At 46.0% G+C, this 15,713-nt stretch overlaps 1 protein-coding gene across 1 annotated transcript; it reads left to right on the top strand.

Moving 5' to 3' along the window:
- Positions 1–435: 435 nt before the first annotated feature.
- On the top strand, positions 436–15,351 carry LOC308154425 (uncharacterized protein; the record flags this gene model as incomplete). Its single annotated transcript, XM_080527587.1, has 13 exons — positions 436–1,138; positions 1,706–2,404; positions 4,656–5,450; positions 5,664–6,323; positions 6,589–7,281; positions 7,825–8,517; positions 9,304–9,879; positions 10,685–10,768; positions 11,718–11,793; positions 12,481–12,695; positions 13,295–13,365; positions 14,661–14,804; positions 15,262–15,351. 13 exons carry the CDS (start codon positions 436–438, stop codon positions 15,349–15,351), a joined length of 5,499 nt encoding a protein of 1,832 aa, XP_080383713.1.
- Positions 15,352–15,713: the final 362 nt, after the last annotated feature.

Genomic DNA, 15,713 nt, shown 5'->3' with positions numbered 1-15,713 from the left:
ACTTGTGGGAGGTGCTTCAGGAAGCGTGGGGTGACATTTCTTCAGATTACCTCAACAAATTAACAGCTAGAATGCCAAAGGTCTGCAATGCTGTAATTGCTGCAAAGGAAGCATTCTTTGACGAAAGCAAAAGTTTGAAGGACAAAATTATTATTTCAAATAAAAATCATTATTTCTAACCTTGTCAATGTCTTGACTATATTTTCTATTAATTTTGCAACTCATTTGATAAATAAAAGTGTGAGTTTTCATGGAAAACACGAAATTGTCTGGGTGACCGCAAACTTTCGAACGGTAGTGTATGTTTTTATATTAACTTTATGTTCTCATTCCTGTTGTAAAGCACTTTGAGCTGCATTTCTTGTATGAAAGGTGCTATATAAATAAAGCTTTACTTACTTACTTACTTACTTACTATATGATTTCATAGTGATTATGGAGTTTATTTCATACTTCACAGGCGCCTCCCGTCATCTCGTTCTGCTGAGGATCGTGCTGCTGGGGTCCAGAGCAGCAGGGAAGAGTTCAGCAGGAAACACCGTCCTGGGCAGAGAAGAGTTTGACCCGAGGAGAACTACTGTTCAGTGTGTGAAGAGACAGGGAGAAGTAGCAGGGAGGCAGGTCACTGTGGTCGACACTCCAGGCTGGTATCCCGTAGAGGAGACTCCTGAGCTGGTTGAACAGGAGATTGTGCACAGTGTGTCTCTGTGTCCCCCAGGACCTCACACTCTTCTCCTGGTCATAGATCTGGATGATTCATTCACTGAGGAACACAGAAGTTCAGTAGAGAAACACTTAAAGCTTTTTAGTGAGAGTGTCTGGAGTCACATTATATTGTTGTTCACCTGTGTGGACTGTCTGGAAGACACAACCATTGAGCAGCACATTGAAAGAGAAGGGAATGCCCTCCAGTGGCTTGTTGAGAAATGTGGGAACAGGTATCATGTCCTCAACAATGAGGGTCAGGTCACAGAGCTTCTGGTAAAGATAGAGGAGATCAGAAACAGAAGAGGCCATTATGAGATTGAGAGAGAGATACTAGAGAAGATAGCAGCGAGAAAGAGAGCAGAGGAAGAGAGAGTGAAACAGAGACTGATGAAGGTGCAGGAACAGAGAGAGACCCTCAGATCACTAATGGGTGAGTTAACTCTGCTTCAGGTCTTGGGCAGTGTTGCCAGATGGGATTGTTTTCCAGCCTAACCACAGTCTAAAAGCCGCCCAGTGTGATCATAAGTAACCCAATTGGGCGGGAATACACCCACTCTGGCAACACTGGTCTTGGGATTATTTAACTGTATAGCATGCTGTATACGCCAACTACAGTTACACTAGTTATAATACAGCTTATTTAGTGTTATTGTGTTCATGACAAAGATTAACACATATTATGGTTTGTGTGAAATGTCAACTAAATATTTATAGACAAACAGGCCATTTCATGTGAATTAAGAATTAATATGTGGTTTCTGCTGAACAGTAGTCAGATAAAAAAAACAATGTTAAACTGGAACTCTCTCTTAAACACATACATACACATACATGCACACACACACCCACACACACACACCCACACACACACACACACACACACACACACACACACACACACACACACTCACACACACACAATCAGACATCAAACTCACATTTGTAATAAATAAATACAAGGAATTGTTCTCTCTCTATCTCTCTCTCTCTCTGACAGGTGGATGCCTCCATCTCTCAGAGCTGAGGATTGTGCTGCTGGGGAACGTAGCAGCTAGGAAGAGTTCAGCAGGAAACACCATCCTGCGCAGACAACAGTTTGACCTGTGGACAGCTGCTCAGTGTGTGAAGAGACAGGGAGAAGTAGCAGGGAGGCAGGTCATCGTGATAGACACTCCAGGCTGGTGGTTGAACCTCCCTATGGAGCAGACTCCTGAGCTGGTTAAGCAGGAGATCGTGCGCAGTGTGTCTCTGTGTCCCCCAGGACCTCACACTCTCCTCCTGGTCACAGATGTGGGTGTTTCATTCACTGAGGAAGACAGAAGATCAGTCAAGGAACACCTGGAGCTTCTCAGTGAGGGAGTCTGGAGTCACGCTATAGTGCTGTTCACCTTTGGTGACAAGCTAGGAGACACAACCATTGAGCAGCACATTGAGAGTGAAGGGAAGGCCCTCCAGTGGCTTGTTGAGAAATGTGGGAACAGGTATCATGTCCTCAACAATGAGAACAGAGGTGATGGCACTCAGGTCACAGAGCTGCTGGAGAAGATAGACGAGATGGTGGCAGAAAACAGAGGAGGCCATTATGAGCTATGGAGAGAGATGCTGGAGAAGAAGGTAGAAAAGAAGGCACTGGAAGAGAGAGCGAAACAGAGACAGATGAAGGTGCAGGAACAGAGAGAGACCCTCAGATCACTGGGTAAGTTTATTTCAGTCTCTGCTTCGGGTCTTGGGATTACTCACCAATGTGACATACTCACTTACTCCTCCTCTTCCTCCCCTATGGGACATAAGGCTTCAATGAGCTCTCTCCTCCTCTTCCTCCCCTATGGGACATAAGGCTTCAATGAGCTCTCTCCGTTGCATTCAGCCCTTGGCAGCATGCTGCGCCTCTCCCCGTGACAGGTTCATCTGTTCCAGCTCTTGTGTCTCAGTTCTGCACCAGGTGGTTTTGGGCCTCCCTGGTTTTATCTTCCACTCTCCTCGTGTCTGCTTTGACCACTCGCCAGCTCTCTGAACCCTAGAGCAGAACAGACTTGACATTGCTGTTATACAAGAGCATCTTTGTTTTAAGACTGTATTGCTTGGACCTCCAGATGGAATGGAGTTGGGAGAAGGCACCCTTGCTTTAATGTGTTTTTGGATCCCGTCGATGTCGATTACTGATGAGGCTGCCCAGGTAGGTGAAATCTTCCACAAACTCAAGTGGTTCCCCATTCACAAGGATGGGTAATGTGGGGATGGAGTTTACAAACATCACTTGCATTTTGGAGGTGTTGATGCTGAGTCCAACCAGTCTGGCAAAGTTGTTGAGCCTGTCAGTTTTAGCCAATATGTTGGAGTGGTTGGTTGAACGGAGAGCAAGATTGTCGGCAAAGTCAAGATTCCAGCTGGGAGAACAGCGTCCACTGGATGCCTCTAGGTCTGTCTGCTGTGGTGTGGATTGTGATGTTAACAAGGAAGAGGATAGGAAAGATGATGCACCCCTGTCTCACTCTGGACTGCATGGAAAACCACTCAGAGAGGGTATTGCCCATGATGACACTGCACTCAAAATGTTCATAGAATGTTTTTATGATTGTGATGATCTTTGGTGGTATTCCACAGGAGAGCATTATCTTCCAGAGAGTGTTTCGGTGGACACTGTCAAAGGCCTTCCTGAAGTCTACAAAGTTGATGTAGAGGGGTGTGTTCCATTCTAAGCACTGCTCTATGATGTTACGCAGAGTGAAGATCTGGTCCGTCCATCCTCTTCCCTTCCTGAAGCCTGCTTGCTCCTGTCAAGGCCTGGTGTCAATGTCTGTCTCCATCCTGTTGAGAAGGACTCTGCAGAACACCTTGCTTGGATAATAGATAGAAGGGTGATTCCTCGCCAGTGGTCGGAGTTTGACAATAAGACTTTTGGACCAGTCTTCAGCGATGGTATTACTGTTCCAGATGTTTTGGAAGAGGTCCGTCAGAACTCGTGTTGATGTGGGAATGTCAGCCTTCAGCATCTCAGCATGAATAGCGTCTATGCCACATGCCTTGCCACCCTTTAGGGTTTGGATGGCGGTTCTAACCTCAGCAGAGTCGGGGGGGGGCTGATGTTGATCTCCAGGATATCGTCTGTTGTTATGGTGTTGGCTGGTATGTTCTGGCTAAGGGGTGGTGTTGAGCACTTCCTGGAAGTGTTGAGCCCATCTGTCTGCTTGCTCCCACTCTGATGTACAGATGTTGCCATTCTTGTCCCTAACCTGGGTAGTTTGGCTTGTACATTTGCCGCATAGTCGCTTGGTGATCTTGTGCACTGTGCCCAGATTTCCATAGGCTGCAGCCTTCTCGTCGTCGCTTGCCAGGTTTCAACAAAGACCCTCTTGTCTCTCCTGGCGCTCCTCTTCACCTCTCTGTCCTTGTTTTTATAGGACGCCAAATGTTAGTGTTCTTTGGCCCCTTTCTGTTTGAAGCCTAGGGCTTTTGTGCTGTTTCAGAGTATATGGTCTTGATAGCATCCCACTTGCTGTTTATGGTGGGTTCTTACATTTCAGAGGCAGCATCTAGTGTTTCAACACAAACTCCTTGTTTTTCTTTGGATACTTTGGAGTTTTGCAACGTCCACTTTCTTCTGTCGCTGGTTTTGTGGGTCTGACTTCTTCAACTTGAGCTTGTTGGTGACAGCGATTAGGTAGCGGTTTTATCCCAGTCCGCCCCTGGTGGTCGCTATCGGCATCTGCACCCCGGTGGTCGCTATGGGCATCTGCACCCCGGTAGTCGCTATAGGCATTTGCACCCTGGTATGCTCTAACATACGTGAATGAGGGAATACTCATTCACTAAAACACACACACACATACACACACACACAAAAACACACTCACTTTCTCTCTCTCTCTCCCGCTCTCCCCCCTGCTTCTCTCTCTCTCTCTCTCTCTCTCTCTCTCTCTCTCTCTCTCTCTCTCTCTCTCTCTCAGGTGACTCCATCCATCTCTCAAAGCTTAGGATTGTGCTGCTGGGGTGGAGAGGAGCAGGGAAGAGTCCATCCGGAAACACCATCCTGGGCGGAAAAGAGTTTGACCTGAGGAGAACTGATGCCCAGAGTGTGAAGAGACAGGGAGAAGTAGCAGGGAGGCAGGTCACTGTGGTCAACACTCCAGGCTGGTGGGCGAATGAACCTGCAAAGGCAACTTCTGAGCCGGTTAAATGGGAGATTGTACGCAGTGTGTTTCTGTGTCCTCCAGGACCTCACGCACTCCTCCTGGTCATAGGGGAGAATAAGTCATTTACTGAGGAACACAGAAGATCAGCAGAAGAACACCTGGAGCTTCTCAGTAAGGGAGTCTGGAGTCACACTACAGTGCTGTTCACACACACCAACTGTCTGGGAGACGCAACCATCGAGCAGCACATTGAGACAGAAGGGAAGGCCCTCCAGTGGCTTGTTGAGAAATGTGGGAACAGGTATCATGTCCTCAACAATGAGAACATGGGTGATGGCACTCAGGTCACAGAGCTGCTGGAGAAGATCGAGGAGATGGTGGCAGGAAACAGAGGAGGCCATTATAAGATAAAGAATGAGATACTAGAGAAGATAAAAGAGAGGGAAGAGGAAAGAAGGGCCAAGGAAGAGAAACAGAGGGCGGAGGAAGAGAAACAGAGGGCGGAGGAAGAGAGAAGGAGGGCGGAGGAAGAGAGAATGAGAGCAAAGGAACAGAGAAAGAAACAGAGACTGCAGCAAGAACAGAGAGAGGCCCTCAGATCACTAATGGGTGAGTTTATTTTAGACTGCTTTAAGTCTTGAGGTTCTTCAACTTTTGATATGCTGTATAAACCAGCTAAGATGACACTAGTCAGAATACAGCATGGCACACGCACACACACACACACACACACACACACACACACACACGTTTTTGTATGCTGTGAATACAATTTATTTCTCTCTCTCTTTCTCTCTCTCTCTCTCTCTCTCTCTCAACTAGGTGACTCCCTCCATCTTTCAGAGTTGAGGATCGTGCTGTTGGGGTACACAGGAGCAGGGAAGAGTTCAGCAGGAAACACCATTCTGAGCAGAGAGGAGTTTGACCTGGGGACAGCTACTCAGTGTGTGAAGAGACAGGCACAGGTAGCAGGGAGGCAGGTCACTGTGGTCGACACTCCAGGCTGGTGCTGGGATGACCCTGTAGAGAAGACTCCTGAGCGGGTTAAACAGGAGATCATGCGCAGTGTGTCTCTGTGTCCTCCAGGACCTCACACTCTCCTCCTGGTCCATCAGTGGTATTATTCATTCACTGAGGAACACAGAAGATCAGTCAAGGAACACCTGGAGCTTCTCAGTGAGGGAGTCTGGAGTCACGCTATAGTGCTGTTCACCTGTGGTGACAAGCTAGGAGACACAACCATTGAGCAGTATATAGAGAATGAAGGGAAGGCCCTCCAGTGGCTTGTTGAGAAATGTGGGAACAGGTATCATGTCCTCAACAATATGAAAAGGGGTGATGGCACTCAGGTCACAGAGCTGCTGGAGAGGATAGAGGAGATGGTGGCAGGAAACAGAGGAGGCCATTATGAGATGGAAGAGAGAGACAAACAGAAACTGATGAAAGTGCCGGAACAGCGAAACGCCCTCAGATCACTAAAAGGTGAGTTTATTTCAGTCTCTGCAGGTCTTGGGCTTGTTCAACTGTATGACATGTAGTATATGCCAGCTACCGTGATACTAGAGTCAGTGGTTATTTATTGTTATTGTGTTTGTTACACAGATAGAAGTGGTTTTGGGTGTGAAATGTAAACAACAGAACATTTCAAGAACAATGTGCCTGTCTGTAAGATACAGTACAAACTTAATTCTAAATATGACCTCACTCACTCTCTCCCTATCTCACTTTCTCTCTCTCTCTCTGCCAGATGACTCCCTCCATCTCTCAGAGTTGAGGATTGTGCTGTTAGGGTATAGAGGAGCAGGGAGAAGTTCAGCAGGAAACACCATCCTGGGCAGAGAGGCGTTTGACCTGAGGAGAACTGCTCAGTGCATGAAGAGACAGGGAGAAGTAGCAGGGAGGCAGGTCACTGTGGTCGACACTGCAGGCTGGGATGTTCTAGAGCAGACTCCTGAGCTGGTTAAACAGGGGATCGTGCGCAGTGTGTCTCTGTGTCCCCCAGGACCTCACACTCTCCTCCTGGTCATACCGGGGGATGTTTCAATCACTGAGGAATACAGAAGATCAGTAGAGGAACACATGAAGCTTCTCTGTAAGGGAGTCTGGAGCTGTACTATAGTGCTGTTCACCTTTGGGGACTCTTTTACATACTCAACCATTGAGGAACACATTGAGAGGGAAGGAGAGGCCCTCCAGTGGCTTGTTGGGAAATGTGGGAACAGGTATCATGTCTTGGACAATAGCAACAAGGTTGGTAGCATTCAGGTCACACCGCTGCTGAAGAAGATAGAGGAGATGGTAGCAGGAAACAAAGGCCATTATGAGATAAAGAGAAAGATACTGGAGAAGACAGAAGCGAGAACAAGAGCAGAGGAAACAAGAGCCAAACAGAGACTGATGAAGGTGCAGGAACAGAGAGAGACCGTCCAATCGCGTATGGGTGAGTTTACTTCAGTCTCTGCTTCAGGTTATTGAGATCCTGTGTAGCATGTAGTATATCAACTGAAGTAACACTTGACATAATTCAGTAGGGTTTTATGAAGTCCAGTCAGGAAACTTACATTGGTTTAATCATTATGATAAAAATGGAAATACATTTTAAGTTTGGATGTTTTGCATACGTGTGAATCAGCTGTCTGTCACCTGTGGGTCTATTGCCTGACAGAGATCTGTGTGTCCTGACTGAACTAACGCAAGCTTCATTTATAGTTTTTGTTGGTGAAAATGTTATGGTTTGTGTGAAAATGTCAACAATATAGTTGTGTTGTGCTGTGTAGACAAACAAGTCAATTTCAAGTGTTTTTTTTTCAAGTGCAATTTTCATGTGTTTTCAGTCTGATACAAACAATGTTTTAGATGGGAACTCTCTCTCTCTCAAACACATCACGCACGCACGCACGCGCACACACACACACTTCGTTTGTCGGAATAAAAGTTTTAGTTTTCTCTCTCTCTCTTCTAGGTAACTCCCTCCGTCTTTCAGAGCTGAGGATTGTGCTGCTGGGCTGGAGAGGAGCAGGCAAGAGTTCATCAGGAAACACCATCCTGGGCAGAGAGGGGTTTGACCTGGGGACAGCTACTGCTCAGTGTGTGAAGAAACGGGGAAACGTAGCAGGGAGGCAGGTCACTGTGGTCGACACTCCTGGATGGTGGCCGAAACTTGCTGTAGAGCAGACTCCTAAAATGGTCCAACAGACAATCGTGCGCAGTGTGTCTCTGTGTCCCCCAGGACCTCACACTGTCCTCCTGGTCTTACGGGGGGATTGGTCATTCATTGAGGAAGAGAGAAGATCAGTAGAGGGTCACATGGAGCTTCTCAGCGAGGGAGTCTGGAGTCACACTACAGTGCTGTTCACAAATGGGGACTGTCTGGGAGGCACAACCATCGAGCAGCACATTGAGACAGAAGGGAAGGCCCTCCAGTGGCTTGTTGAGAAATGTGGGAACAGGTATCATGTCCTCAACAATAAGAACAGGGGTGATGACACTCAGGTCACAGAGCTGCTGGAGAAGATAGAGGAGATGGTGGCAGGAAACAGAGGATGCAATTTTGAGATCAAAAGAGAGATACTAGAGAAGAAAGAAGTAGGCGTATGGGAAAGACCAAAAGAAGAGCGAGCAAAAAAGAGGTCAATGAAGGTGATGAAACAGAGAGAGATCCACAGAACATTCATAGGTAAGATAATCATTATTCAAGATAGAAGTGTTAACTGTTATGAAGGAAACATTTATATCAGATCACTGTCATAGTAGTTTCAGAACCCATAGGAAAGCATAGGAGTTAGCTGAGGATGTTTTCGATGATGCCATTTCGCAGGTGAGCAATGTGCATTCAAATTCTGGTTACGGTTCACCAAACTCACAGCCAAGGGTTACAGTTAATTTTCCTGCAAAGCAGTCCCAAGCAGTGGGACAATTGCAATTACATTATGTAATTACAATTACAATTCCCCAGAATAACCATAATAATTCTAATAGACTAATCCAATGGGGGTTTTGAATCCTGCAGCTGGCAAGACATTGTTACAGAGGTACAATAAAGGTACAACAAAACAAGGTACAATAAAAAAATCATGCTGTAGAGTACTCTGAGTTGAAAGGTATGTTTTGGTATATGGAAAATGGGGCCCAATAAAATCTCTAAACAAGATGGAGCCGCCAACTGTGCATGTGCTGTAAAAGTCATGCTACATGAAATTAAAGCTGTTAATTTATGATACAAGGCATGCATTTTCTCTGTCTCCCTTGCCAGACTCTAACCGTACCATCCTTACCACATTGGATGGAGATTAGCATTTTCTCAAGAGCATTCTCCAAACAACATAAGAATAGAATAACTGAAGTAATACATTTGACCATTTAAATACCCTTCAGTGTTCAATGAATAGCCACCACTCCCACCTCTACATACTCTAGATAGATACTCATTATACTGTGTGTTTTATCTCTCCCTCTCTGCCAGATGACTCCCACCGTCGCTCAGAGCTGAGGATCGTGCTGCTGGGGTCCAGAGCAGCAGGGAAGAGTTCAGCAGGAAACACCATCCTGGTCAGAGAAGAGTTTGACCCGAGGAGAACTACTGTTCAGTGTGTGAAGGGCCAGGGAGAAGTAGCAGGGAGGCAGGTCACTGTGGTCGACACTCCAGGCTGGTTGGCAAATCTCCCTGTAGAGAAAACTCCTGAGCCGGTTAAACAGGAGATTGTGTGCAGTGTGTCTGCATGTCCTCCAGGACCTCACACTCTCCTCCTGGTCATACGGGGGGACGATTCATTCAAAGAGGAAGAGACAAATGCAGCAGAGCAACACATGGAGCTTCTCGGTGAGGGAGTCTGGAGTCACACATTAGTGCTGTTCACCTGTGGGGACCGTCTGGGAGGCACAACCATTGAGCAGCACATTGAGAAAGAAGGGAAGGCCCTCCAGTGGCTTGTTGAGAAATGTGGGAACAGGTATCATGTCCTCAACAATAAGAACATGGGCGATGACACTCAGGTCACAGAGCTGCTGGAGAAGATAGAGGAGATGGTGGCAGTAAACAGTGGAGATGTGTTTTGTCTTGAAGAGAAAAGGGGAGCTATTATGAGCAAGCACCTTTCTGTTTCAAACTGTGAGTATGCTAGTCGAAGGTCAATAGAAATGTATACTGATGCTGAAACTAGTTAGGAGCACAACCAACGTTAGAGCAACAGGAGTCGGTAGTAACAAAAGTGTGTGTGTGCGTGCATGTGCGTGCAAACTTGTGAAGCAACCATACCTACCTACAGTTAATAGCCAGAAAATGGAGGGACATTATTGTCTTCATTAGAATGTTATCAGGGGCAATTTTTATATTTCCTGTAGGCCTAAGCAATATTATTGATTGTCTTGTCCCTCAATGCTAGTCTAGGCCAACCTCATTGAAAGCTGTTGTCCACTTTTTATCTTCTAAAATCAATGTAGCCTAGCAATGCCAGATTATAACACTGTTTCTTGTCATAACACCATCTGATTGGTTGACAGCCGTGGTATATTAATGATACACCCACGGTCAGAGTATGAATTGTGAAGAAATACCTCTTTACCATTACATGTTCACTTATCACTGCACTATCGACAATAGTCACCCTGTCCCTTTCCTATCCAAGTGGGCAATTCAACAAGATACATATACCCTGTCCCTCTCATGGACGTTATACAACATTATAATGTCCATGCATCAGAGACACTGTCACTGAACTGCAACGATGTTGGCAGCAGTCACATCCACTGATGATCCTGATGATAGCAGACATTTTGTTTCTAGGACTGTTGCTAACTACTGGTGGTTTGAAGCTGTCTTTGTTGTTGTTGTTGTTGTTGTACAGTGAGTGCAGGCAGCAAACCAGAGACGGGGTACGGCTCTGAGCAGGCGTCTGAGGCTGGATCAGGGCCACAGCTGGGCGCCGAGGGTAAGATTAATTAATTAATTAATTAATTCATTCATTCATTCATTCAAGATGACAGTTCATCTCTGAGAGCCAGAGACTCGCTATGGTTACGGTTGACTCAAACACACACACACACACACACACACACACACACACACACACCCACACACACACACACAATAACTTGTGTACGTTCGTACACAACACACAAAGTCACCATCAGCTCTCTAACAAAGCTAGCTAGCTAGCTAGCTAACAAGCTAACACCTGCTTGGCTAGCCTAGAAGGCATACACACAGCTTAGTAAATAACAAATGTAATTCACACTTACCAAAAACAAAGCAGAAGGTATGTCGATAGACCACAGTCTAACCTGTATGTATTCTATATCCATCTAGCCTAGCTGTTCCTAACACTACACACAATTGTGCTTAGTAATGAAATATGATATTTGAATGTTTTAAACATGTGCACCTTACAAACAGCCTCTGATCATCACTATGAGTTGGAATCACTGAGTCCGACAACAACGTCCAGCTGGGATTGGAGAGGGTAGGCATGACTGCCCACACACACACACACACACACACACACACACACACACACACACACACACACACACACACACACACACACACACACACACACACACACATACACACACACGTTCCACAATAATCATCATCACTATTTACTAAGAACATGTAACACACACACACACACGCACACACACACACACACACACACACACACACACACACACACACACACACACACACACACACACAGTGTGAAACTAATCCCCAATTATATCAGTCCATGTTTGAGCCTTCTGCTCTCAATGCTACAGTATGTTGTTGTCTTTGTGTCCGTCACTGAACTTGTTTTTCTCTTGTGAAAATAGAGTGTGCAGCAATACTTATATATGATATATTTCCATCTGACTGTCTGTTTAACTCCCGTTCACTAGGCAGACGTTTCTACCTCAGACCAACGCTGCCACAGCAGAGCCTGACTGTGCTGCTACAGAGACACCAGAGGAACATGTGAGTCAGAATAATAATTATTACTTTTGTTTGTATAGAGCTTTTCCTGCAAACGTTGCGGCTCAAAGTGCTCCAATCATTATATAATCATAATTGAATTATTTAGTCATTTAAAGGCAATATTAAAAAGATGGGTATTTGCTGAGGTTGCGTCCCTGATGTAAACTGGCAGTGCATAAAAAGAGAATGCAGCCATCACAACACAAACTCGCTAGTCAAGCCAACACACTGTAACGCAATGGATGCGGTTGAGTAATCCCCACTGCTACCTAGTTAACTATAACTCTACTTTACATTGTTAGCAGGCTCACAAAACAAACTGCGTTAGTTGACTACCGGTGTGTCATTAGGAAAAGTATTCAAACTATTTAGAAAGAAAAGTCCGATCATTACATCAGATTCCGATATGAGGACCAAAGCATTAGAACGTGTCACATATATATTTGCACATACAGGAAATTACTTTACATCTGACAAGACATGTAACCTGTGGACTGCTGATTTTTTGTGTGTTTTATTCTGCACTCTAGATCACAACTATGGTGACACCTGATACTTCCGCTGACTGTATGGAAACCTTATACAGGTATGTACCTCTGGCTGCTAACATTAATCGTTGTCTTTTATACAGTTGTTATAACCTTGTTCTTACCATTGTAAGTATGATTGTTGTCCTGTGGCCCCCAGGCTCCAGTGCTCCCATGCAGGTCTGTTCCAGTGCCGTTTGACAAGTCTGGTGTTTCTGATGGATGGGGAGGGGGAGGTGCTGTACAGAACTGTCCAATGGGAGGAGGGTCTCCTGTACTCTACAGGACGGTTTCCTGCAGGACCCCTGTTCAGCATCGACTGCCCTCTGGGGTCTGTCCGACAGCTACACCTCCCACACTGTGAGATTCTGTCTGGTAAGTGACACATCCACATGCCATGCCCAACCACATCAGACGCCCAGAACGCCCTCCCCAACCACATCAGACAGGCCAACACCCTCCCAACATTTAAACAGGCCCTCAAAACCCACCTCTTCAAGCTTGCCTTCACCAGTTAACCCTCTCCCCCTCCCCTTCCCATGTGTCCCCAGCACTACCTTCATTAGACCCCTATACTTTCTTTCTCTATTTCTTTCTTGTTTCTTTGTATACTACTACTCGATTTTTTCAGTTTGTAAAGCGTCTTTGAGTGTCTAGAAAAGCGCTATATAAGTCTATTATTTTTTTTATATAATTTTTGTTATTATTATTATTATTATTATTCCTAGTTGGAGCTGTGTGTGACCTCGATACATCATACCATTCCCATGGGGTCATTTCTCTCTTCATATTTACTGTACCAACCCATTCTTTGATGCAGCAAAGTTAAGCTGCATTCACACTGAGCTTGTTTTGATGGTGCTTACGAATACTGTAGACGTCATCAGTAGTTGTACTAGGATGTTCTTGCTGCATTATAGAGATTTGTATTCCTCACCTTTCTACAGTCTGAGTGACATGTTGCTGTTTTGCAGGAGGTGGTCGTGGGGCCCTGTCTGTGGCCCATGTTGTTGGTGACAGTGTGGAGGTTCTGCCACCGCTGAGGGTGACTGACACGCATGTTGTGGTGAACATCACAGACCTCTCTCCATGGGGCCTCATAAGATCGTTAATACCCTTCCTCACCATCAGGGGGCAGGTGCTGCCATTCCTTCGATCACTGCGCCCCCGTCTGTCAGTTCTGAACGTACTTGTACTGCCGTTGAACGTTCCACTCAGTGAGGTCCATCAATACATCCGGTCAATGGAGGAGCAACAGACAGTGAGCACTTACATAGAGGTCAGTTCTAACTGCACTCTGGTTCGAGGTGGAACATACAGTCTCTGCTGTGATCTGGAGGAGAGACCAAGGATACAACCAGAGGTATTTGTAGTTTTTGTCAGATGTCACAAATGATGATCATTATTATTTACTTACTGTCATTGCTCAATTACCTGAAGGATTTCTTCTGCGTCCGCCTACGCATGTATCTTTGGCAAAATAAGATACCAAAAAATGCATGAAAGAAAAACAAGGTAGTGTGCCCAAAAGCCACAGCTCTTGACTTGATTTTACAAGGCAAAGTGGCCTTCCATGACAGTGTTCTTAGAAGGTCTTATCTATGACTTCTGGGGACACACTGCAAATGTAATTGATTTGATGAAAAACTGGGCATATTTGGCTAAAGATGCATGTATGGTTGACACAGGACAATCAAATGATTAAGGGTGCCCAAATGCAAAAAAAAGATTAATATATTTGTTGTTTTCCTTGAGGGTAGAACATGGAGCACAGCGACAACACAACATCCAACAAGACAGACAGATGCCCACATCACAATCTAAAAATTAAAAAAAGAACAACAACAAAAAACTAAACTAAACAAAAGCAAGACAGAACGGAACATACAGAAAAACAACAACAACAACAACAAAAAACACAGAAAAGCAAACACACAAACAAAATTAAAAACACAGAGGTGCTACCAGAGGGCAAGACAAACAAAATACATGTTTACAACATTCTGATCAAGTAAAGATAGGGCATAGCTTGGTTGGGATATGTTACAAATAGAGCACCTTGTCAAAAGTGTAAATGATGTACATAGAGCTCTCTGTTAGGGCTTTCACACCGGCAGTTCCGAACGCCGGTTCGCGTTTGGAAACCTCCGAACGTTGGCGCTGTCTGGCGAGCCCGCGTTCATACCAGTGTATCGTTCGCCAGGCAGCGCCAACGTTCGGAGGTTTCCGAACGCGAACGCGAACCGGCGTTGGGAACTGCCGGTGTGAAAGCCCTGTGAATCACCCAGAGTTCTCCTCGTTAGCTAATAAATGCACTTTGTACACTTGACTATGTTTCAGCGTTGGAAGGTGTACTGGGACTACGGGCCAAACTACCACCCCACCTTCCAGGTGTTCCTGAAAGCGGACACAGAGAGTGTGGAGCTGAGGCTTTCGGGGAGAGGGGTAGTTGGAGACGAGGTGTGGGTGGGGTTCATCCCACTAGTAACAGGTAAACCCTTACAGTTAGTTTGTTAACCAAAGGCCTCCTGGTTTCCTTCTCCCCCTGGTAGTGACTTGATTGATGAATGTCACTGTTAGTCCAGAGAGTCACTCACCTGGTGTCCCAGGTATGAACCAGTCCCTGAGGAAAGAAACAGCTGTGCTGTGACTTTTCACGAGTCTATATCGAGCCTATATCCAAATACCGAGCTTGTATATCCAAACACCATTCCCACTATGGGCTCCTCCTGTGATGTGGCCTAGCTATGGGCTCCTCCTGTGATGTGGCCTAGCTATGGGCTCCTCCTGTGATGTGGCCTAGCTGTGATGTGGCCTAGCTGGTGTGAATGTTGAAGGGGTCAGCACTGCAGCTCCTTCTTCAACGCTGGTTTGGCTCAGCACAACACAACTCTACTGTACGTAGCTGACTATGTTTGTCTTGGTTTCCCCTGACGACCAGGTGCTGCGCTGTTGGGTGGACCGCAAGCTGAGCGCAGTCAGAGCGGTTCTGCAGAGGAACAGCTGGGCTCTGTCCGGGCAGAGTTTGTGAAACGAGTGTCAGGACCTGTTCTAGACTATCTACTGGATAGACTTCTGCAACAAAGAGTCATCACTAAACTTGAGGAGGAGTCGGTGAAGGAGAACCCTGGGCGGGCAGAGAGAGCACGTGTCACGATTGACATGGTTTGCAGGAAAGGAGCTCGTTCTTGTTCCATCATGAAAACATGTCTACTTGAACTGGACCCTTGCCTTTGCAAAACACTTAGACTCCACTAACGCGGTGTTAGAATGAGGCTGTAACTGCATCCTGGACTTCCTGACCAACAGACCCCAGTTTGTTAAGCTTGACAACCTCCTTCACCCTGACCCTGAACAGCGGTGTCCCCCAGGGCTGTGTGCTGAACCCTTCCC

This window comes from Nansenia antarctica (genome assembly GCF_963989245.1).
Source record: "Nansenia antarctica genome assembly, chromosome: 3".
In the NCBI taxonomy this organism is placed as follows: Eukaryota; Metazoa; Chordata; class Actinopteri; order Argentiniformes; family Microstomatidae; genus Nansenia; species Nansenia antarctica.
The sequence above is the reverse complement of the archived record's forward strand: the minus strand, read 5'-3'. Positions and strand labels throughout refer to the sequence as shown.